Source organism: Pomacea canaliculata, linkage group LG2 (genome assembly GCF_003073045.1).
Source record: "Pomacea canaliculata isolate SZHN2017 linkage group LG2, ASM307304v1, whole genome shotgun sequence".
Lineage (NCBI taxonomy): Eukaryota > Metazoa > Mollusca > Gastropoda > Architaenioglossa > Ampullariidae > Pomacea > Pomacea canaliculata.
The window spans coordinates 24,652,248-24,675,765 of record NC_037591.1 but is presented as its reverse complement, the minus strand read 5'-3'; the positions used below and the strand labels follow the sequence as shown (position 1 = coordinate 24,675,765).

Here is a 23,518-nt window from a genome sequence, read left to right as displayed (position 1 = left end):
CCTTTTATTCATATGAGAAATTTGTTTTAACGAGTCATGTTAAAATACAGATTAAAATGATTATTTTCAATGAATGTTTTTTCCCCACCAATGAGTATCTCATTATGTGTACTGCCTTTTTCAGGTTCGAACCTTGTTCGTTAGCGGTCTGCCCATGGACGCCAAGCCTCGGGAGCTGTATCTTCTCTTCCGAGCATACAAAGTAAGTTGTAGTCCTATGCTGTGTACATTTGGTATATCTGTTTATTGAAAATATGTGACAGTACCCAGACCTTCATAGGCATGACAAATTATTCATCGTCATCATCATCGTCTTCATCTTCGTCACCATTATCACCACTACCAGCACCATCGTCACCTCCACCATCATCATCACCATTGCAGTTATTGTCGGCGTCAGACAGGTCGCTCTTCCCTTTCTTTTTGATTTTGCTTTCCCAAGCACATCAAACGGTATCAAAAAAGGAGGATTTGAGGTCCTTGTACACATCAACGCGCATGTAGTTAGTGTAAAGACATAACCCGGGTGGGAAGTAAAGTATTCAACACGGTGGAAGGGAGGATATCAGAGGTTTAGAACTGTGTATACATTTCAGGTATTATCTAGTAAAGTCTTATTTGCCGTCAGTCTGCATGCAGTCATCTGCCACATTATCCAAGTATAGACAGACGCAGGGACACACCCTGGAGACCCACAGGAAGCCAGACCGCGCACTGGCTACATAACGATTTCACGAGGAAGGCGAACATGAAGAGAGTGCTGACAGTGAGCCTCCCCCACAAATCGCTAGTAATGACAAGGCTGAGCTCTGGTGCCGAGCACTGCTGAGCACCGGGATGCCAGCGCCCCCTTTCTTCTCCTCCGTGAAAATCAAGTCCGCATTGAGAGGCAGTGTATCCCGCCTAAGACGAGGCTGATGAGGCTGCTCACACCTAATCCCTCGCAAGCGCCCTGCCTACTGTTTGTAGATTTGTAACGAAGTATTCAGAGTGCCATAGGCTGGCAGTAAGTGACTGCACGTGGACGACACGCTTTTCCTCTGCCGGCCCGGGTATAGGGTGCCGGCGGACACCAACCTGCCAAGCAAAACATGGCATTATGTAATTAAACCCAGGTGCTGACCTTTTGTGTCACCTCTGCCAGTCACAGTACACTTTTTAAATTACAGAGTCCGTAGTCAACTCTTTTGATGTCTGGTTCTGTTTAGGCTGCTTACCACACTGCATGAGGCTCGCATATATTTGAGACTGATAGAGAAAGAGCAATTTAGCTTGTAACAAATGGAACATTGGCACGGTTAATAGTTGTCGGGACTGGCACTAACGGTGTATTAGTCACGGAAGTTCACCATGTTGTTATATCAACCATCAGGCTGTTCACCATAGGCCAAAGATTAATGTCTTCATGTTTGTCTTATGCTGCGACACAAAGATTGACACTCAAGACAACCTCTGAAAGAAGGAACAATGGAAGAGTTTTCTATCTTGTTTATCCGCTGCATGCGGAATCACCCCAACCTTTTGTTATTCATTACTGGAATTCCGAAGACGCACTTTGTTTGTTATCGATTGAATAAATAAAAATCTGTAAGCAGTAATTCTGGGTTTGGACAAAGGGCTTTTTCTGAGTGGTACGTTCTTCATCAGATGAATTCTGCAACTTCACACATAAAAACGGAAAAACAACGATAACAAAGACACAAGAGAGGATACTAGTATGGGGAAGGGACTGAGGAGTGGAGTCTAAACATTGTGTTGTACTAAGAAACCTTTTAAAATACTCGGCATACAATCCAGCCTTGCTCAACTTTCGAACCCCTGAACACAACAGAGTTTAAGAGAACCAAGACAAACTTTTTGTTTTGTATTATTGTCTCGCGGTAAGCAGCTGGCTAGGGCTGTCGGTATTACCAATGTTTGTCAAGTGTGCATATGAATCCTGCTGCTGATCAATTAACTGACTTAGCTGCCAGGACGTGAGAGAGGCAGGAGGTGAGGAGTAAGAAGGGGACTGGAAGAAAACGCTGAAGTCCAAGAAGCAGACGAGCAAGTTACCCTACCAGGGGAGACTATCCAAGCTTGGAGTTGTCGTCCCGGATTCATTATTGATGAGTCCGTTGGCTTAGAACGCAGGCTTTGCGGTGATGACGTCACGGCACTGTTTTCCGCAAGTTCTCGCCGATAACCTCCCTTTCACTACAGCCTACCCCCTCCCCTGCCTACTCTCATCTTCCCTTTTTTTTTTTTTAAACCCCTCCTTCGTCCAACCGATTTCCTTCCCTTTATCCTTTCTCCGACTTCCCGAGCCTCCCACTGTGTTTAATAATTTAGCAAAGCTTCTCCATCCCTTGAAGTGTTTTGCTTGAAACGTACGTCTCTACATGTTCTACCAGACTTTGGGAACTGAGGAATTCCAGGCTGAAATCGTTGGAAAACTATTGTAGAGTTTGTCTGTCTGCTTGTTCTTGATGTCTAGTCAGTCACTAGATTGCTCGACATTCTCTTTTTATCTCTCGTGCACGGACACGCGAACAGATAAGTGATTACAAAATTTAGTGATGCCGAACTTCAAAGGCGTGAAATGTTCCTGTAAAAGCATGATATGTTCCTATACAATATTAATACATTCCATTGTTAGAACTTGGAGCGTATGATATTCCCTGCTGATAGTTTCGCAGGACTTTGCAACGATGGAGAAACAGGACACACTAGGACAATGTATAGCAACATGTTAAAAAAATATCACAAGATGAAAAATGCAGAAGTCGAGGCAGACAGCACGCGGTGTCGGGCCCCCCTGTCTGCCACACCCGTGTCTGTCAACAGGATGCATGTTTTAGTGCGGGTATTTTTGTTACGGGTATTGTCCTCTGCTTCAAGAAACCTAAAGTAACTTCTTGAGAGCCCTACTGCGTGCAAGAACTTTAAAATTCATACTTTTGTAATTGTGTTACGAAAAGGAAAAAGCTGTATTGCAAGACAGATGAGTTGAAAACATCATCAGATACAACCAACAACCGTGTCAAAATTCATGCTTCATCCCTCGTGCAAAACCGTTCTGTATAATAAAATAGGTCTGTATAACAAACGAGAACAAGATAACAAAAGAAAGCTCCAGCCAGTGTTGGATATCGAAAGTGGTAAATTAAATTTAAAGGAGTTGTTTTTGTAGTTGTTGTTGATGATGCGTGCGCCTGTCATCATTTCTCTGCTTTCACGAGATTCTTGAAGTCTTTTTGTCCCATTCATTATTTTTCAATGAAGAGCATTGTGTGGCCCAAAATTGAAACCAGGAGATAAAGTGAGACAACGGTCATAAAGAATTCTAATCTAATCTAATTTTCCGTTTGTTCCTTCATCAACTCGCCACAATATTAAAGAAGCAAAAATGTGGCGAACCTTAGCTGCCTTCCAATCGTCTTCACCAACATTTCTTTCATCAGTTGTTTCCGTCGGAATCGAATGCACTTCAGCTTTCGTAATTAAAGAACTCTCACGTGAACCTGTCTTCTTGAACACCTTGGCTTTATGTGTTTTATTGTCTCCCTACTAGGCAAACTACTTTTAAACAACACACCACAAAAATAATTAAAAAGCTTTTTTCACAGAAGCAACCGAAATAGCATTTAGCTATTTCAAACCAACTGTGCCCATGGTTGATAAACAGCCAATTTGCTGGATTGTGCCCGTGTTCCATAAAAACATTCATCTTACCGAAGTTTGTTAGCTCATGCATGAGTTTGGGGCATGTAGAAGAACACATCGCCATAAAGAGGTTTGTAATCAGCATTTTACCTCGGATACCAACTGTTAGAAGCAGATTTCACAAGCTGCTGTCGGGTCACGGGTCCCGCTTTTAGGGCTATTAGTCTTGTCAGGAGGGAGCTTTAAGCAATCCGAGGGTACAGAGGGAGTAACTCTGTTTATCATGCGGCGGTCGCCATTGCTGTTTATTTATCTTTTTCTCTTTTTGTCACGCGCGATCTTGGTCATCAGAGAGTCCGGACCCGGACCCGTCGCGGATTCAAGTTACCTCCCTTTGATGTTTGCCTGCGTGCACTCCATAAAGACCGTTAGAAGGACTGTCATGGCGCGGAGAAGGCTTTGAGGGCTGTCCACCGGTTACACGAAAATAGCCGCCATGCTGGCGGGCAAAAACTGAAAAACAAACGACAAACCAAAGACGGAAAAGAATATGTTTGCCGTGGTTTCAGAAGTACACGGGTTACCAAGGTTACGGAAGCACTTTACGGTAGGCTATAAATACCGCGCGCCAAGCCGGAAAAGCTATTGGGCCCAGTAAATGGCGCTGGTACTCTTCAAACAGAAGAAGCGAGAGCAGAAAAGTCTGCTGCAATGTGATTGGCTGGCAATGTGTGCCGGCATGGCTGACGGTAGCTTTGTGTTGCCGCCACTCACCATTCCAAACCTTGACAAACAACAGCAACAGGAAGTCGTTTGGTCACTTCCGTTTTAAGTTTGAACACAGACCATAGATTGATCTCACAGCAAGATATGATTTAAAATTTAAAGCAAAGCGTTGTTGTCATCGATCATCACGTGACAAATATAATGATTAGAAATACTGGAGAAACATGATACAAGGGGGTAATTTATTCACTCAAAGTTGGACAAACTAAGACCCATACTGGACGTGAGTAACTGTCAAAAATACATGTAGTTGATTGTCTAATAATGTTTCCGTTTTTAAAAGAACTGTAGTAAAAACATCTTCATTTGTTTAAAAAAAAAACTTTAAAGCCATGCTTTACGAGCTCTGTATTCTGTTTTCATTTTTGTAGTTTATCAATATTCATTGATCTGCATATAATTTACTTTTCCAGTTAATCGGATTTAGGGATCCATATTACAGATGCTGACATGACCTGTTGTTCGAGTGTTTATGCATTCACACTAGCAGATACATCTAACAACATATGCACACAGACACAAACGCAAACATACGTGCGCACGCGAATGAAAAGAATTGAGAGCGAGATAAAGAACACGAAAAACATATTATGTCGGTGGAGAGGGAGAACAGAAGAAGTCTTGACAAAAGAATCTCAACCTTCCTTCTTGAAGAGTTCACGCCGCGTGCAAGCAAGAGTTGCCGTACTTGTCGGGCTATTATTTCTTGCCAGCCAAACACAATCGATGTCATTAATGCTCGCTTAGTTTTCTTATCTTTTCCTGTCCTTCTATTTCATTTTACCCGCCTCGGAGCCGAGAGAGAGTCTGTACATGAAGTGGCCGGGGCTTGCGGCTGCGGTCCTGCGGTAATAGACTGACCTGCCAGTTGCTGGCACTACACCCTCGTAAGCTTGCCTCGAGTGCTTGTTGTGCTCTGCTTCTCGTGCAGTGAATGACACTGGGAGCAAATACACGAAGAAAAACAAGCTGGTCTTAGGAAAATAAAAGATACGAGGTTCCCAGGGCAACAGCAAGCTGTGCATTGTCTTACGTCACCGGCCAAGATGGATTGTGAACGAGCGACCAGCTCGTGGCGCGTGGTGCCTCCAACCTTAATGTCCCACCGGCACGTGCGCCTGTCCTCCCGATCCCCACCACCACCACCCATCTTCTCCAGGGATCGGGAGTGGGCGAAGTGAATGAGGGCGGGGGGAACTGCTTTCCAGGCCGATTAGCTCGGTCTTTGTAGATTTGTTATAATTGAAGATTTGAAGAGAGATGGGAGAAGCGAGAAAGGGGAGAGAAGAAAGTAGAGGCAGACGAGGGAAGGGGTGAGAAGGACAAGACATTTTTTCCCTCTCTCTCTGGTCCAGAGCAGGGTTGTCGACGATTGGCGCATGGCGTGTTAGTGGAGCTCTCCACACGAGGGGAGAGAAATGAGAGATGACCTGCAGCAGATGAAGGCAGATGAAGGGCCGGGCATGGAGCCATGATGGACGGTCGCAATGCGGCAGGCAGCGGGGCCGTAACCTGTGTCTTCGCCTGCATGTCTAGTGAACATGCGCGTGCACGCACACACACAGCGCATGACAACTAATCATCCACCCACCCACACTCGCACACACATAGACAGAGAGTCTTGTCATCACACACATACACAAAAATAACAAGACAGTAAAATATATAAACGATAACTCCCCTCCTTCCCAAAGTTATTTCTCACTCGCTGTTCCAAAGACAGAAGACAAAGAAACATAGACTAGCATAGACAGACAGACAAGCAGACAGCCAAGAGGGAAAGAGGCAGACGTGAAGAGTGTGAGGCCAAAGGGGAGCATAGAGAGGGAGGGAGCTAGAGGGCAGACTCTTTATTGGCTGCAAGACTTCCTCTGGAAGGCAGCGAAGCGTGCGGCAGGATCAATATTGTGACAGAAGTGAAACGCTCCGCTGCATGGTGCTTGCCAACCGACCGTGAAAAAAATGGATTTCGCTATGACGCGCGATTCTATTTCACTGCTATTTTTTTCTAGGCGGTTGGACTCAGAAAAAGTTCAAGAGTATTTCAGCCGTATATCTTCCCTCATTCCTCGGTCTTTTAAAGCAACATACATTTGTGCTGCTTTGTTCTCATTTCTTTTTCCGTCCTGCTCGTTGCTGTTGTTAGTATCCAGCTTCCTTCGTCGGCAAGCTGACGAGTATCCCAAACCGCAGAATGTATGACTGTGTACTCTGGCGGTTTGACAGAAGTTATAGGAAGCATACCCTGCTACCTGTCTGACACCGTTGTGTTAAAGAGCTTCATCATCATCATCATCATCATCATCATCATCATCATCATCATCATCATCATCATCATCATTGCCACCATCAACTCATCTGTTTGTGGAAGTTTGTAATATTACTGACATTGATAAGCTTTACACTTTCTATTGCCAAAACAAAAGTATGTGTAAGGAGATTTCTCACATTGGATGGATCGAGAACTCATGACAAACATTAAATATAAAAATTGGTGAAGAAAATAAAGAGGCGGAGAAAGAAAGAGACTAGAAAGTAGCATCTTTTTTGTCAACTAGAACAGACACAGGGGAAACGACAAAAGGCAAACAACATCAGATGAAATAAGCTGAAAGGTAGTGAATGGACAAAAATATTGAGAAGGACATGCATGAACGAATAAAAACAAGCAGTACGGAAAGAATGAATATGTAAAGACTGGAGTGAAAAAAATGTATGAACGAACGAGTGAACATATAATTGAGATAGTAGCAAATGAAGGAGCAGGATGGAAAAAAATGTGCATAATATATGTATGAGAGAAACAAACGCAGCAGCATTTAACACCAGACCACTTTATTGCTGGAGGATGGTGCTGCTGCCATGTTGGACTCGCGTGTGTCGCCGCCTGGCGGGAAATCATTCAGTCTGCTCTTGGGCTCTATTTCAGGGTTTTGAGAATGGTCTTTTAAAATCTATGGGTAAGCTTACCGCAAAGCACAACTGTGTAAGTATGCTAGGCTTTTCTCTCTTCTTCCGCCTGCCATGTAACCATCTCCAGGCCTTGGGACACAGCTGTGCACACAACTCAACCGTCACACACCACCACACGTCATGTTTACCTTCTGTCACGCCTGTTTTCATTTGTCAAGCACATACTGTTTACATACAGGGATGTGAGATATCATTGTGTGTGCATTATTTCGAGCTGTTTGCTAATAACTTATTTTATCACTGCAGAGGTGCCGTGACGTCACAGCCTTTTTAAAAGCACAGGCACCCATATATTCTCCTTTCTCTTCTGTTCACGTGTAATCCATTATATTCCATTATATTTTATATATACTTGTCTATTCAGTGCTCCTTTTTACTAATGTTTACCAAAGCACGACAACCAGACAGTTTCTGAGAAGAGTTGCAGAAGGGTTTCTACCCCATCCACCCTTTTAAATTTAGCTGAAAACTTTGTCAGTGAGAAATTACCATTGTCTAGATATCTAGTCGAGACATCTAGATTCTGATTATTGTATAAATATGAGTCGAATGAAAAATATAGGAAATATTAAATAAACAGATTTGTAAAGTAACCACATGTGTTTTAACGATGTAGCTAAAAATTATTCCAGAATCAAAACATAATGCAGGGGTACCCGACCCTCCCACACACCCCTCCCCCTCTTGAGGACTGTTGTATATGGTAGAGAAAATTTCTCTTTTCTTTTAGTGCAGTATTTGCTCTTTTAGTGCTGCAAAGTAGAATGGGTTTCACTTTGATTTATTTTCGAGAATATAAAATATTCAAATTTGGAATTTCTTTGCTGAGAACAAGCAGTAGGAGGAGAGGGAGCCCCGCTGTGTATATTTACAAGCTAAAAGTCACACTAACCCTCACTCCATCTCCATTTCCCACCTGTTTCGGAGCATACACAATATTCCCACACTTTCTCGCCATTTACATCACATTCCCTGCCATGAAGGCATGTTATAATCTTGGACACATATTATTGAAGTCTGCTAACAGGAATAATCACTCTGGAAATACAACTGTTTTGGAAACTATTTACTCAGTTGTTTACTCACACCAGCCACACTATCTTTTTATCCCCCTCTCGGGTCCCTTTTAGTTTCTTTTTATCTATCTCTTTGTTTTGTTATGCGTTTATCGCAGTCTGTCGTTTCCAGATAAAAGACCTACAAGTTCTGTTCCCCTATTCTATTTCTACAACACTTAGTGTTAATCATTGTAATTTTCCTGAGCCCATGTAACAAACTTGGTAAAACTAAAACATTTCTGCCTTTTTGCAAATGCTTAGACATTTGTAGGAAATATTGTAGGCGAGAAGATTGATAAGGAAGCACTATCCTGCTTTGTTCATCTTGTTTGTTCTACCTTCTTTTTCTGGACCCTCAGTTGACAGCACAGTTAGATAGATAGATGGATAGATAGATAAAAAATCTTTTGCATGAGAGTTTGACTGCTTAGAGTGGTTTTGGTCACAGATTTACTCTTCTTTGTAGCCTATTTATGTGTTTCATAAGAAGTTTTATTCTCCGACCTAACTATTAGTTGTACAATGCAGTTCCCCATAAAACTGAAATTTGTACGAGCTAGGGAACAGGAAAACATGGGACAAGCGTTGGTCAAAAGCCTTTTTAATATCCTAAAATAACTAATAGGTCGACTATACCGATTAACCTTTTTTAGGAAACCTTTTCGAAAATCTTCAGCGAAAATACTCTCGGAAGAAACTCTCCCCGAACATCAGTACCATTTGAGGTTTTGTTAGGTTTTTTATTTGTTTGTTTGTTTGTTTTTGTTTTCGATCTTCTTTGCCTTTTTGAGGTTGCCGCCGTCACGACGTGGTTTGCACACACTTTTGTTTACGTCTTGCAGGGATACGAAGGGTCACTATTAAAGATAACAAACAAAAATGGCAAAAACACTTCTGTGAGTATCACGACTTTTTGTTGATGAGATATTATTTTCTATTGCTGTCATGTGATGGAGAAACACAAGAAAAACAGCCATCGGGTACTTTAGGCATCTGACCGTAGGATTTTATACATTTGGGACACATGCATTTAATTTTTTTTAAAAAGCGATTGAATCATAAACGATCAGAAGAAGCACAATCCACCAACATCTGCTGCGATGTTGGAGTCAGAGATGTAGAACAGATAGTTCTTCTGTAGCGACTTCATTTTAATTAGCGGTCACATGACACCTATCATGCCCGATGGATGTTGTTTTTGTTTGGTTTCCTCGTTTTTACTAAATGGTGATGTAGTCTAATGGCTAGGTGATATATGAAAGTAAGCAAGAAGCTGAAGATAGATACTGTATTTGATGCGACTATCAAACCATGACTGAGGACAGGTCTAGGTCATTAATCTCCATTTCTGTCGCCATTAAAAAAAAATTTGTTTTCATGATTTAGAGGTAGATGATATCTTTTCCGGAGATTTGAAAAAAAAAACAGACAAAAAGCTCGCGGTTCTAAGTACATATCTTCTCAACAACAACAAAAAAAAAGAAAAAAGAAAGAACAGATTGTAAAAATAGCTGTGTGACATGGGAATGCCCTGTAGGTCAGTACCAGTAGGAAGTACACATCACCTTGGTGTGGCATACAGGCAAGAGTGCGGCCGGGGCCAGCAGCGGTTAAGATGGCAGACATACATGAATCATTCAGCAGTTATTGACCAAACTAATGGCAGAATGAAGTCGGGGCGACCCGAGCTCCCGGCATTGTAGCTTTTATGTGAAAAGTACAGGAAAACTACTTTGGCTAAAGGAAATATAAAAAGACTACATTCCTGATAGATATTAGTTTCGTGTTAGCACAGCACACAGGTGTAGAATGCATGTGTAGCCAGTAACCTCTGCATGACAGGATGACGTCACGGTGGGTGTGTAGTGGCCGGCAGGTGCGATGTGGTCACGTGCCCCACATCTCAGCCTCAACTGCATGTGGAATGCATGCCTGCACGTGGGCTTTGTTTGAAGCTTTGGCATTGAGAATGTTCTCTCTTGTATTTTTGCTTGTTGCTTGCTTGCGGTCCTTTAAACTCCGAGTAATGCATGGACCTTTCATCCAGACGCATGTCGCTTCTATGTTTATGAATGCCAAACATTTTATTAACTTCTTGTACCCGCATTTTGCGGATGCTGAATGCCTTGCTGACGCAGGGCCAATGAAATGGAACTTGGGGAGAATACTTGTGATACTGGGATGGCTCTGTTCGAGAAGTGCAACCGGAGATGTCTATTTAGTTTCGGTGACGATATTATCAGAGACTTTGTGAGGACAACAAGATGTGTCTAACTTGTGGTTCTTGCATGCTTTTCGTACCTGGACATCAGTACAGATATTAAAAATGTTGGACCTTACTACGAGGTCTTGCTGCCAAAGTTGTCTATGCTTGGTTCTTGTCTGACCTGGAGCATGACTTCAACTCGTTCTTTCCCAGTTGCTGCGATCAGAAAGATGAAAGAGAAAGAATCTGTAGGTTTTGCTCTTATGTCTCGTTGCTCACCGACCCCGTGTAAAAGCAAAACAAGTTAAAGTTTGCATGCGACTCATGTTGCATACGATCTTTATTAGGTCCGATGATCCATGCATGTTGGAGTGTCTGGAATCACTTTGTTGGAGCTAAGCCCCCGCATGAATAGTCTCCTCTGTCTGTGATAGGCTTTGGCTCACAGTAGTGAGATAATTTAGTCATTCGTAAACGGTCAGTTGTTAGGGTAACATCCCTTGCACGATTAAACGCCCTTGTGTATTTGTGGGTAGGGAATAAACTTTGCAAGGGACACCCAGACGACCACGTGTGATTACTCGCCCTCGGTCTTGTCAGAGGACACAGTAGGAGCTAGATGTCTGAACTAGTCAGCTAAAATAGCAGGAGCTTAGTGGACCACTTTTCAAGCATCTAGTAACGGGTCGTACACTGACCCTAGCCTGCGGTGTGCGGTCACAATACATTTTGCATGTGCTGTGGAGGCGGTCAATGGTTCCAGACTTTACAGCGATTCTGGCCACAAGAAAAGCTTCCACAGGTATTCTGTGCAGGTGTCACGTGACAGTGTCTTGCACTTGTTCTCTCTTACTCTCTATTTTCTTGCATCTGAGCCCAAGATGTTCCCTTGCCATGAACTGCTCGACAGTCGGCAGTGGTGGTGGAGAGGACGGCGGGCAATGTTTCCTGTTTGGTGTCACCAGCATGTTGTAGTGGATGTCATTCTTGTTGCTAATCGGCATGGTGTTGTTGGTATGAGTGGTGACACCCTGGTCACATGGCAAGCAGCAGCACAATGGTCTGTGGTCATTGCCATCATAGTACAGCTCTGTGTTGTGTTCATATCTGTGGGGACACCCACACCCTAGTCATTGTCACACCACAAGCAGCACTATGGTCTGTTACTGTTTGTATCGTACTGCTGCACGATTCCATGTCTCCTTGGTGACAGTGTTGGCTCGTATGACAAGATTCTCTTAGCAGCTCTTGCCATGTGAATATCGCTTAATCATGGAGAATATATTTTAGGTGCTTGAATAGTCCTTTATTGAAACATTAATAACCTCTGAGACAAACGGTTGCTGTTTGTATGTATAAGCTGTGTATATGTGAGAGTGAATGTGTGAGGTTCTTTGTGTCTGTGCGTGCGTCTGCGTGCTTGTGAGTGTGTGTATGTGTGTGTGCACATATGTGTGTGCACGCGTAAACCTTTGTATTTACGAGGCAGAAAGAAATGTCTTATGAGGCGACACACTAAGTGATCATGTTTGTATATTTGTTTAAATATTATCACAAACGCTCGCTTCATTACGCTTTCTCTTTATTTACATGCTTCCGGGCCACAGCCGGTGGGCTTTGTCACCTTTTCCTCCAGGTGTGCTGCCGAGTCTGCCAAGCAAGATTTACAGGTAAGGATGATGAATGCCTTTAATTCCTGCATAAAACCACAAGCAGCAGAGAACAGACCTACAGACATAGGATAGAATACAATGATTGTTTCTGTGCTCAAAAAAAAAACCGATTTTTGCAGAACAAATGATTGAATATAGATGCAGTTCTTAATAAATAGCATGTCCATGGACTAATCGAAATATTATTAGAAGTACAATGTAATCGCGCGGATTTTTTTCAGGGTGTCCGGTTTGACCCTGATCTCCCCCAGACGTTGCGACTGGAGTTCGCCAAGAGCAACACAAAAGTAACAAAACCTAAGCAGCAGTCCCCGCAGCCTTCTGCCCCACACCCCACCATCATCCACCCGCTTACGGGCCGTGAGTACATACTTGAGTAGATTTACCTGTCTCTTACCGCCAGAATTGTTTATCTATCTGGCACCACATTCTCTAGCACCTGAATCAGAAAACTCTCATACATCCCATACTCTCTCCCGCCCTCTCGATTTCTTGCTCTTTCTCTCTCCTCTTTCTCTTTCTTTCTCTCTCTCTCTATCTCTGCTCTCACCTTTACTTTCTTTGTGTGTTGCGTTGTTTGTGTGTTGTGCGATTGACTGATGACAGCTCACTCATTATGTTCTGTACCTGACTGTATCATGATGACGGCAGTGACTGCTGCTGCCTCTTATCTACCTACACTGTGCGTCAGTTTATTTGTGGACTTTGTGCTTGTGTTCCTCGAAGGCTGATCTGTTTTTAACTCTGACTACATCTCCATCACTGCCACCATCACCACCACTACCACCATTTCCACCACCACCTCCACCACCGCCCACTGCGATTTCCACTTCAGCAGTGGTCACTACCACTTTCTTGCCAAAAGCGTATATTTCTCTCATCAAAGTAATTTTCAAAGGAAAACCAAAGTTTGTTTGTAGATGAGGGAGGGATTTCGAGAGGGCTGCTTCTGCTCTCTCTCAGAAACAGGAAGCGACAGATCTTGAAAAAAATATGATGAGAAATTCTTCCTGGAAATAGACAATAATAAACTAAAAAAAAAAAAAAATTGTGTTACCGAAGTCAAAGATGCGGAGTCTGGAAAAAAATGCAAAGAATTATTAGAAAGCTGTAATTCCTTTGGTTTCTAAAGCTCTGACAGGCAAAATAAATGAGCAAACGATGAGAGCACTATACGCCACATAGCCTTACATTATGTTTTCACCTACAGTTTTATGCGGACTGTCAGTAAGTCTAATTTACCTGTGCACCAATTTTTTTTTTCACTTGACCTCTTCAGAACACCGAGTAGAATAGATGTACTTTTAGGCATGTGTGTGTGTTTGTCATATTTGTTTGTTCGGTTGGTTGATTGGTCGATATGTTTGTTTGGTTGGTTTTATTAGACCATTGTACATCCACAAGCTGTATGATCGTTAAATTCAGAGCTAGGACATCTTTAGAGAGAAATGAGAATTAGATGATGAGCACATGCTGTGAGCTTGTGTCGATAGAGAACAATTTAGCGAAGCTCTATGGCGAATTTTTATATTGTTATTAAAGCCTCACATCAAAACTTATGAAACTTCGAAAATTGTTTTGGCGACTAAAGAGTAAGAGACCTTAGGGCGTTGTGTTCTGAAGAGGTCATAGTTATATGCAAATGGCTGGATGGAAAGCGGGGCTTAAAGTTTTACTCTTGCAAGGGTCAAAGGTTAAAGGTCACAATATGCACTGTTTCTGCCTCTTGCTGCCTGCCGCCTGCCCTACACTCCTTGCTTGCCTCGTGTCTCCAATGACAACCACCTGGCTACGACGACGACAACCTTGGCACTGCCGGATGATGATGATGATGATGATGGTGGGGACTTGCGGATGATGTGCACCTGGGCTGATTGACAATGGCCGCCCTTACCTCTTCTCACTCACACACGCACTCATGCACTTTAAAAAAAAACACACACCTACACACACACTGTTTATTCTGCTCCGATACCCGACGAATTATCTACCCTCTCTGTCATGATCTCATTAATAACACTAACTCTTGCCACTTTCAAATAATCTCTTACTGAATTTCCACTACAAATGCACGAAACGTGTTCTAACTATGCCATTCGTTCCATATTTCCATATCTTTTTTCGACTCATTAATATGCTTAATGTACTCACAAAATCACAAAATGCACCACCTTTTTTTCGGAAACACGTCGGTATGTGAACAACTCTTTTTTCTATTTTCGCTTCATAAAATACACTCTCTGATTTTAAATCACAATGGTCCTCTGGCGTGACATTCGGTTTTCGTCCCCACCGACTACATTAACTCATGTTCTATTGTTTCTTTGGAATTCCTTACGAATATAACACTTTCGAAAATCTAACTCATAATTTTCCCACTGTCCTGAAAATTGTAACATTCATGTCAAAAATTCTCCCCTATTTATTATTTGATTGACTTGTAACGCACACTCCAACTGTTTCGTGGTCGCTACATCTTTGTCATATCCGCGCTGACACACACCCACCATGCTCTACACGTCCATCTGTTCCTTGTCATAATGTCACCTCGCCACACGACCGTCTGGTAACTGCCCCTACACACCTACACACCTTCCCTCCTGCCATCAACACACGCGCACATGCACACACCGCTGCACTTTCTTCTACTCTCTCACGCAACACTCACTATGCGACATGGCCATTGCCGCCATCTCTCTGACCACCAACACCTCCACAACCACCTCACTGTCACCACAAACACCACAATCACCTCCGCAATAGAAGAGCTAGGTGCGGCCATTTTGCCTAGCGGCCCGGAAGCTTGGGCTGCGGCCGGCCACCCTGCCTTGGCACCATACCCGGAACTGACCCCCACAGCCGCCGCCACCCTGCATCACCACACTACCTTGCTGCAGCACCCGGCCTTGACGCAACTTCCGGTGAGGGTCAGTTATCCGCCCCTTGTTCTCCGAGCACAGCGTGCTGTGGGGTTGTCGCCCTTGTAGTTTATCTCAGTCACCCGAGTGCTAAGTGAAAAGTAACACTTTGTGTGGTATAGGAAGTCACTGATCTGAGATCATCTTTGCCAGTTTTCTGTCTGATAATTGAAGAAACAGCCATAGTTTATATTTCTTTATAATTTACAAAGCTTCGTGCATCTTAAATCTTGACAATGTGGATTGACCAGCTTGCCTCACACCTCGTGTTGATGGCAGTATCCACTCAACATCTTTAATTGCTTCTTCATTGGGAAAAACTTAACGACAGGAAATTTTTTGATGATGGGATGATTGGAAGAAATTTAGACTGGACATGACAGTCTGGCTTGAGGTGATCTCAGAACTTCTGTATGACAGTGTTTATTCTTTGTTTGCTAATTATATATCATGTCAGTACTAGACCTAAACAAATTAATTGATGTTATTGACTGTGCAGACGGCACGCTTTCAGGAGAAAAAAAAAAAGAAACTCACTGTTTTGCTTCATTTCTTTAAACTAATCAGATTTTTTTGTTCGCACGTTGTTCTGAAACTTGTAATTGCTTAAAGATGTTTATTTAGCGAGGACTGATAAACAACGAAAGGATGGTCACGTGCATGCTTTCTCTTTTTCTATCTGTATTGAAGATGAGGATGGTGTTTAACGTATTTGATGGCGCATGGAAGGAGACAGTGAGCTTATATTCACCCACCTTGAGTTATCTTCAGACTACATTAGACCATGTGTGCCACACCCCGTGACCACTTTGATGACGACGACGACGACGACGACTACGACGACAACGACAATGATGATCTAAAGGCATTGTAATCGAGATTATCCCTTTTTACGGTTGTGATGCTATGGAAAGTGTTAGTTGATAGTCATCAGGCTTGTGCCGCCATTTCCTTCCCTCTACCTGCCCATCCCACATAGTCGCTATTATCGTTAACATGGTTAGAAACAACTACAGCACTAATCATTGTAGTGGGGATGATACTGATAGCACCAACACTTAATAAGAATTCTTATGAGACCCGATTTCTCTGGTTCAAAAAGGTCATGTTCTTTCTTTATTCTTGGCAATGGATGACAGTGTGGTCAGTGTGCCATGTCTGGTTATCATGTTTGTAAGGCTTTAGTCGGGATTGTTTCTACAGACCATCGTAGGGGAAGCTGCAGTAAGTGTAGAATTTACTTTTTCACTCTAGTACTTTGCAGTTTTTCTGTGATGGGGTATATATTTCGCTACTGTCTGAAAATGCATGATGGTGGTTAAAATAGCTTAAAATTACACCCTTTCGACTTTAAAACAGTCTCCACCTGGCAGAATATCATTCTTTGCTGGTTGACTCAACCTGAAAACCATTCAACATTTTCCTGGAATAGTTTTATGTGAGAGATGACAATCGCCATCGTCTTCTTAAAACTAATCATGTCGAAGTGTTATTGAAGAGTTTCGTATTTCTGAATTTCTCTGCTGTCTGAGATACACACAAAACCACATCTGTCAGTTCGTAAATGTCATCCTTTCATCTTCGCAGTCCTGTCTTGCTCTTGCCAGACTTTCTCCTGCGGGTTAATCGACATCTTGAGTCTGTCCTGATCCCGCATTTCGCTAACTTTCGTTTGGCTAACGAGCTGGGGTCAGAAGGTCCTCCAAAGGTCCAGTGATTTTCTTGACACCATCACGCACGTCTTCAGCAGTGACCCCATCTTGTCTGAGATGTGTGTTCATTCAGTGAATGCTAGTTACAGTGTCAGGTGTGTGTTTGTTCACTTTGATATTTCTTGGATGGCTTTGGATATGTCTTCAGTGCCGTCCTCTTAGCTGACCTCCACTCGTCAGCGTTAGAACAAAATCTATGGGAAGTAAGAATAAGTTCCTGGGAAACGTAACACAATAGGGGTTACTTCCCTTTTATATCTCAACTTGTTTCTGCCCCCTCCATCACCCACCCAAAACCTAAGTCCCACAACACCACTTGCCTTAGTTCATTTTTTTATGTTTCTTGTCATTTCTCTTTACATCAACGGTTGTATTCTTTAAACATTTTTCACAAGACAACTACTACTACAACAACAACAACAACGAAAATGTTTAGAACGAAGAACGGAGCGTGACTTACAACAGCACTGTGCGATGTGTTGATGATGATGATGAGCTAGTTTTTCCTTTAATAGAATTGCATGATGACTTCTATCACTGGAGAATTTCACAGTCTGTATCACAGATTCACTGTATAGATGGTTTAATTGTGTAGTTTGTGTTAACATGTCTTTGCTTATCTACCTTTTCAATGTTGCAATCTTGCATTCCAAAGTTAGACTTTACTGTCTTCTGGAAGACAGGAGAACCGTCAGTGGACCAGATAGTGGCAGGTGTCAGATAAAAGCGAAAACAAGTAGTTCTTTCTTTCTGTCCTTGCCTGTAGTTGTCAAACTAAAAGGCGATATATCCCAAAGACGTGGTGACATCCGTGGCCAGTTGAGTAGCAGACTGTAAGAAAAATTTGCTGTTAGGTGAGACAGTTACAGAGGACGGTTCTACATTTCCAGTCACGTGACAAACGACTGCTGCGACCTTTCACGCACCTGGTGAACGTAGTTGCTGTCTGTAGTCTGTGTGGTGCTGGGGAACAGTGATGTCCTAATGCCACTCCATCTTTTTTATATTCTTTTGCAGCTTCAGCCGGGCACCATCCTGGGCCCTCCCGTGTCCGTCACGGCTGTTGGCCACCCTCCGCTCGCCCCCACTCCCATCCTGGCTAGCCCTGTATCCAGCCTTACCTCGTCCTCCACGGCAGCCGCCGCGGCCGCAGCAGCCGCTTCCTACAACACGCCCTGCTCCACGCTGTTCGTGGCCAACCTCGGCCAGTTCAGCTCCGAGCAGAGCTCAAGGACCTCTTCAGCAGGTGTGTGCAGCTTCTCTCATGTGGAGTCTGGGTTGAAATGGGTGACCTGTCGGTTGGTTGCATGTTTTATCGACCTGTAGGTAAGCGGGTGAGTGGATGAGTGATGGACTAGATGAGCGGACGAGGGGCTTGTGTACGTCTTCTGCATGAGCAGATGAAGAAACGGATAGCCTGTTGGTCAGAGCGATGATATCCGTTCCAGAAGTCAGGAACACTAGCCTGTGTGAGACAGTGATGCTTTTCCAATCCCACCACAGTTGACCTAACAAAGAAGTGGTACGTGACCTTTTAGAGGAAGGGAAGGCAATGACCGAGGGGAGATGGGCACTTCCCTTAAAAAAAAAGAACCGACATTAGTTCGGGGGAAGAGGGTCTACGAGTGTCATCCTCCAGCTTTTACCTTGTGTGCGTGTTTGCATGGGACTAAGGAAGAAAACTTAAAGTGAGCTGTGACGAATATGAAGAAAGAAAAAAAAGGAGATTTCACCGAAACCGTGTATCCGTCATTTTTTTAATTATCGTTATTTCACTTTTGTCATCGTGTAGCCATCTACCAGCAACCACCGTCAACTTCCACAGCTCTATGTCACTATCTACCACACTAGCTTTCACAAACCACACAGCTCTTCATTACCAGCTGCCATCGTTCGTTCACACAGCTGTACATCGATCAGATACCAAGCTACGTTTGATCACTTTTCGTACAAAGCTGAGGAAATAGCATGCGCAGATTCCACTTCCTCCCTTGGCGCCATCATTTCCAGAGTAATTGAGTCACAATCCTGTCTGACCGAGAGACCTTATCTATGTTCCAGATAGGTATTCCGTTTACTTGGTCTGGGCAGGTAACTTGCTGTCCCAGTTTTCAAACAGAAGACATAACTTCTGGAAGCAAGGGATCTAGACAGTCAATCCCCTTTCTTTCTGTTCTTAATGAAAATCACGCGCTGTCCTATTTATTTAAATAAACAGGTCAGACAGCAGTTAAGGGATAGACGAAGAAATCGACCTTGCTGTTAAAAGTAGATGTCCCTGTTGTAGGTCTGTGCAAATAAAAGGATCTCCGTCTTAATGTTTCTTTCTTCCTTCTGCAGTTTCCATGGGTTTTGTCGTTTGCGGATGCACAACAAAGGGGGATCACCCGTCGCCTTCGTAGAATTCCAGGTAAACTAGAGAAGTCGAAAGGGAGACAATGTTGTAAGCTGAACCTGTAGGAATGACTACACTCTCATTCTCTCAGTAACAATCATCAACTGTACTTACACTTAAGACAGGAAGTGAGATGGGTAATGCAACCTACTTTCAACAGATCGTATGTAAAGGGGACATCATCTTCATCTAAGCAATTACTTTACATTATATTGATCAATTCTATTGCAAAAATAAAACTTATAACTCTTATGAAGAGTGAGGATGGCGTTGTATTTCAATAATTAATATCACGTGTGTAGTAAAGGTTCGTCATTTTATAACCGAGTCCTTTTAAACACAGTCGATTAATTGTAAACATGACATATTGAAAATGTTATTTCCAATCCAAGTTATTTTTCCCGAAACTTAATACGATTGACCTTTGGCAGTTTGTTCAAATGACATTTGCTACATTCTACTGTCTGACAACCTGTGTGCCTGTGTCCATGGTGTGGTGCGTGTGTTGCAGGACGTCCGCCAGGCCACGGAAGCCATGAGCCGCCTGCAGGGCTTTGTCCTCTTGTCGTCGGACCGAGGGGGCATCCGCATCGAATACGCCCGCAACAAGATGGGAGAGGTGGTCGGTGGGGCACGAGATGCTTTGCACATGCGGTGTCTGACCCGCGTGACGTCAGCTGGCCTCGTGCCACGTGTAGACAGCGCTTACTTTGGTGTGGTGGTAATTACATAGATGGCGCGCGAGCTTGAGGCACTCGCCAAAGTAAGCGCCGAGCCGTCTGCTACTCTGACGCGCATATTAGAACCGCACGTGCAAACAGTCTTGTGTTTCTGTCTTGTTTGTAGTGTGTCTTGACTGCTCCTACATGTCCGTTGTCCGCCGCATGTTCCTGTTTCATTCCAGGTCTGTAGCGGAGCGAAACAGTTTATTGTAAACTAACAAATAGTTAAAGTAGATAATTGAAGAATAAGTTGGGTTTTTGTTTTTTGGTTTTTTTGTCCTTGGTTTGGGGAGTGGGGTGGTGGTGGGGAAGGTCTAGTGCACCAGGAAATATAGTAGCAGTTTTTCTGTGTAAATTTAGATTGTTGGACTAAATTCGTTGAAAACTGTTTTCTTCTAAATAATCAACGAGGTTAATTCATGTCTGATCCGAAGGAAAAGTTGAGATAAGTATCATAATTTAAAAATATAAACAGGAACAATATTGGCAGACAGTTGTGCATTGAATTTTCTTGATTACTTTGTTAATAGTGAAAGGGATTTAACTCTATTAAAAAAATAGGATAAATAGTCTAGAATCAAAACTGGAAGGTCCTATATACTTTTAATGTGGTCACTGCTCCCTTGCAGTCCATCTTTTACCATCTGTTTCTCTCTATCACTATTTCTGCGAACCTACTAAGCTCTCGCAAGACAAAGTATTGAAGAAATTGTTTTTTTAAAAAATGCTGTCATACACTTTTAAAAGTCAATCAGTCGCTTAACCTGTGTCTCAGATACCCACATGTATTCGAGCGCGTACGAACACGCACACACACAGACCCCACATAGCATACATGCACACGTGTGTCACTTGTTATCATATAACAGCGGTGACCAAGTTTCTCTTTTGTTGTTCTTACCTCAAAAGTCTTTAATCTTTGAAGGGAAGAAAGTAACCTATTTCAATAATTTTCCTCCTGTGTATGTGTTATCTCCCCATCACTGCTATAGCTTGCCTGCACGTGCGCGTGGGCGTGCGTGTGTCTGGACAGTATTGTCATAAACGGCACAGTTAGTTTCCCACCTGTTTCTTACTCATCTTCTGTTTTGCTCACAGCTTCTTCCGCAAGGTTTGTGGCAGGCAAGTCCTAATCTACCTATCAGTCACATATATGAATATGTATAACAGTCCGCCGGCGTGTTCCTCAACAAAGCTGCGTTATCCAAATGTAATTAGTTCTTGCCTCTTTCCACCACTTTTTTTTGCCACAGCTTTGCCTGACACTAGACTTAAAATGTTATTTATTTTAAATTTTTTATTCATTCATTTATTGCTGTATGCATTAAAACTACGCACTGTTAGCACGTTTCCAACATAGCTTTCTCACTCTTTGCACTATATATTAAATGAGATATTCTGTTCACCATATTATATCAGTTATGATGTTCACCTATATGCTTTATCATTATTCTGTTCACATGTAATCTTGTTAAACTAGTTTGCACAATGTACACTTATCAGACGAACAAAATAATTTATGCCTAAAATGTGTAGATGATATAGTTGGATGAAAATGAACTGCAAGGTAATAAAGAGGCAAGAGGTCCATTTTCAGAAGCCACAATGCAATATGACTGATATAAATCACAAAACATTTTAGAATACAGGAACACACATTGCAGATAGACAGAGAGGAAATAAGGAAAGAAATGAATGTAGTATTCTTGCAGTATAGTCTCTCATTGTCCTCCGTCTTTTCAAGAGAAGCAGTTCTTCCTTCTCCTCAGCAGCCAGTCTATAATCTCTTGACCAGGACAGTCGTGCCAAAAGAATTGGATTGGGAGTAGCAGACAAATAAAAGCCAAGTAGTTTTCAACTTCCACTTTAGTTATATTTTCCCCAGCAACTGTTGAGTAGGCAATACATCTTTAGAACTCAAGTAGAGGTATTCATCGAGATTTTGGGAACAAGAATCTTGCTCTAATCCTTTAACGAATCATTAGAAACACATCTTCCTGACTAACCCTAGTCCTAGTCCTCACGGACAATGAAATCAGTTGATGTCCGTTGCATCATCATTGCATTTCCTGGTGGAAAGACGTTTGTTCATACTTTCCCAACATTCTACTTAAAACACACAGCTAAGATTCTTCTGGATGCATGTGCCTACCTTTACATGTACGACAATCAGCTGACATCTTAGTGTAAAATGTCACGTGATTTTCATATCATGATTATGCTTTATTATAACGAAATATTGCGTCTGTTGCAGTATGTACACCGACTTATTGCTTCGTGGCATACTTGTATTTAAGTATTTTTCTTACATTTCGTTTCAGGGAACAAAACTAGAATTCCCTTTAATCCAGTCTCCTATTTCCATGGCGACCGTTTTTTGATACCTCCATAATAAGCTTCACCGGAAATGAGATCCGCATGCGCAGCAAGAAGGGAGATAAATTACCAGAACCAGGGAGACGAGCAAATCTTTCAACTTGTGTGCAACTTTTTTTCTGGATATATATGTATGTGATATGAACAAATAAGTTGAGCTATCTTTAATATCATTGTATTCAAATGTTACCAGATATGATTATTATGTGTTTGGACAGTTTTATGACTACAGTACAGTCGGTGGAGATTGTTTGTCTTTCTTCTTCAACGTATCTAGACACGTGTTGCTTTGGGACTGTAAGGTTCGAGACGATGTTAAATCTTGTCTTCTGTTTCTGGTGTGAATCGTCTATACTTGTTTTCGTGGTCAAGAGAGCATTGAAGCTGCTTTCTCTACTGACTTTGGTGAAAGACAGGAAATATTTTGTTTATGTGTGTGCTTGTGTGATTTTTTTTTAAACATTGTTCCATGAAAGCCGCTGTTGTGGACGTTATCAGTGACTGTACAAATATACGATAAAGCCACTCAGTTTGGACAGAAAATCATATGTAAGTTTGTATTGTTAGAAAAAATTGTAAAATAGTGTAAACTATGTAAAAGTTAACAAAGTATGTGTCTAGTCTATGTACTTCACTTACAGTTCACAAAGAGATTGAAAAATGAAACGCGGGTCTTGTAAGCCGTTTCTTTTTTCATTCCATCTTTGAACGGGTTTCTAGGCTACGAAAACAGACTCACAAATTGCCTCAGAAATTTGCACTAAGAAATCCAGTCACCACGGAAGAATGCACCAAATCAGAAGTTCATCTCTGGAAAAAGCAACTTACAAAATAACCAAGCTGTTTATCATGAAATCTATGCAGGTCATTTCAGTTGAATGTTTTATATCATTTTTACGGTCATTGAAAACCTCAGTCTTGTCTACTAATGTGTAGTTCCGTGTCCGTCGACAGGGCAGGGGGGACAGAAACTTTTGCATCGAATTCATTTTATACTCGACCAACACGTGATGCAGGCGCGAGCTGCTTGCCCTTTGTGCTCTACACTCAAACA

General features: G+C 42.5%; 1 protein-coding gene across 1 annotated transcript in view; it reads left to right on the top strand.

Moving 5' to 3' along the window:
• Positions 1-23,144, top strand: part of LOC112556145 — a 102,807-nt gene extending 79,663 nt beyond the window's left edge. The window contains 12 exon segments of the mRNA XM_025224859.1: positions 125-202; positions 9,305-9,358; positions 12,276-12,338; positions 12,563-12,701; positions 15,105-15,268; positions 15,950-15,994; positions 17,989-18,190; positions 18,193-18,217; positions 19,312-19,381; positions 19,878-19,985; positions 21,187-21,298; positions 22,410-23,144. Of these exon segments, the coding sequence (XP_025080644.1) occupies positions 125-202; positions 9,305-9,358; positions 12,276-12,338; positions 12,563-12,701; positions 15,105-15,268; positions 15,950-15,994; positions 17,989-18,190; positions 18,193-18,217; positions 19,312-19,381; positions 19,878-19,985; positions 21,187-21,255 (1,017 nt within the window). The 3' untranslated portion in view covers positions 21,256-21,298; positions 22,410-23,144.
• Positions 23,145-23,518: the final 374 nt, after the last annotated feature.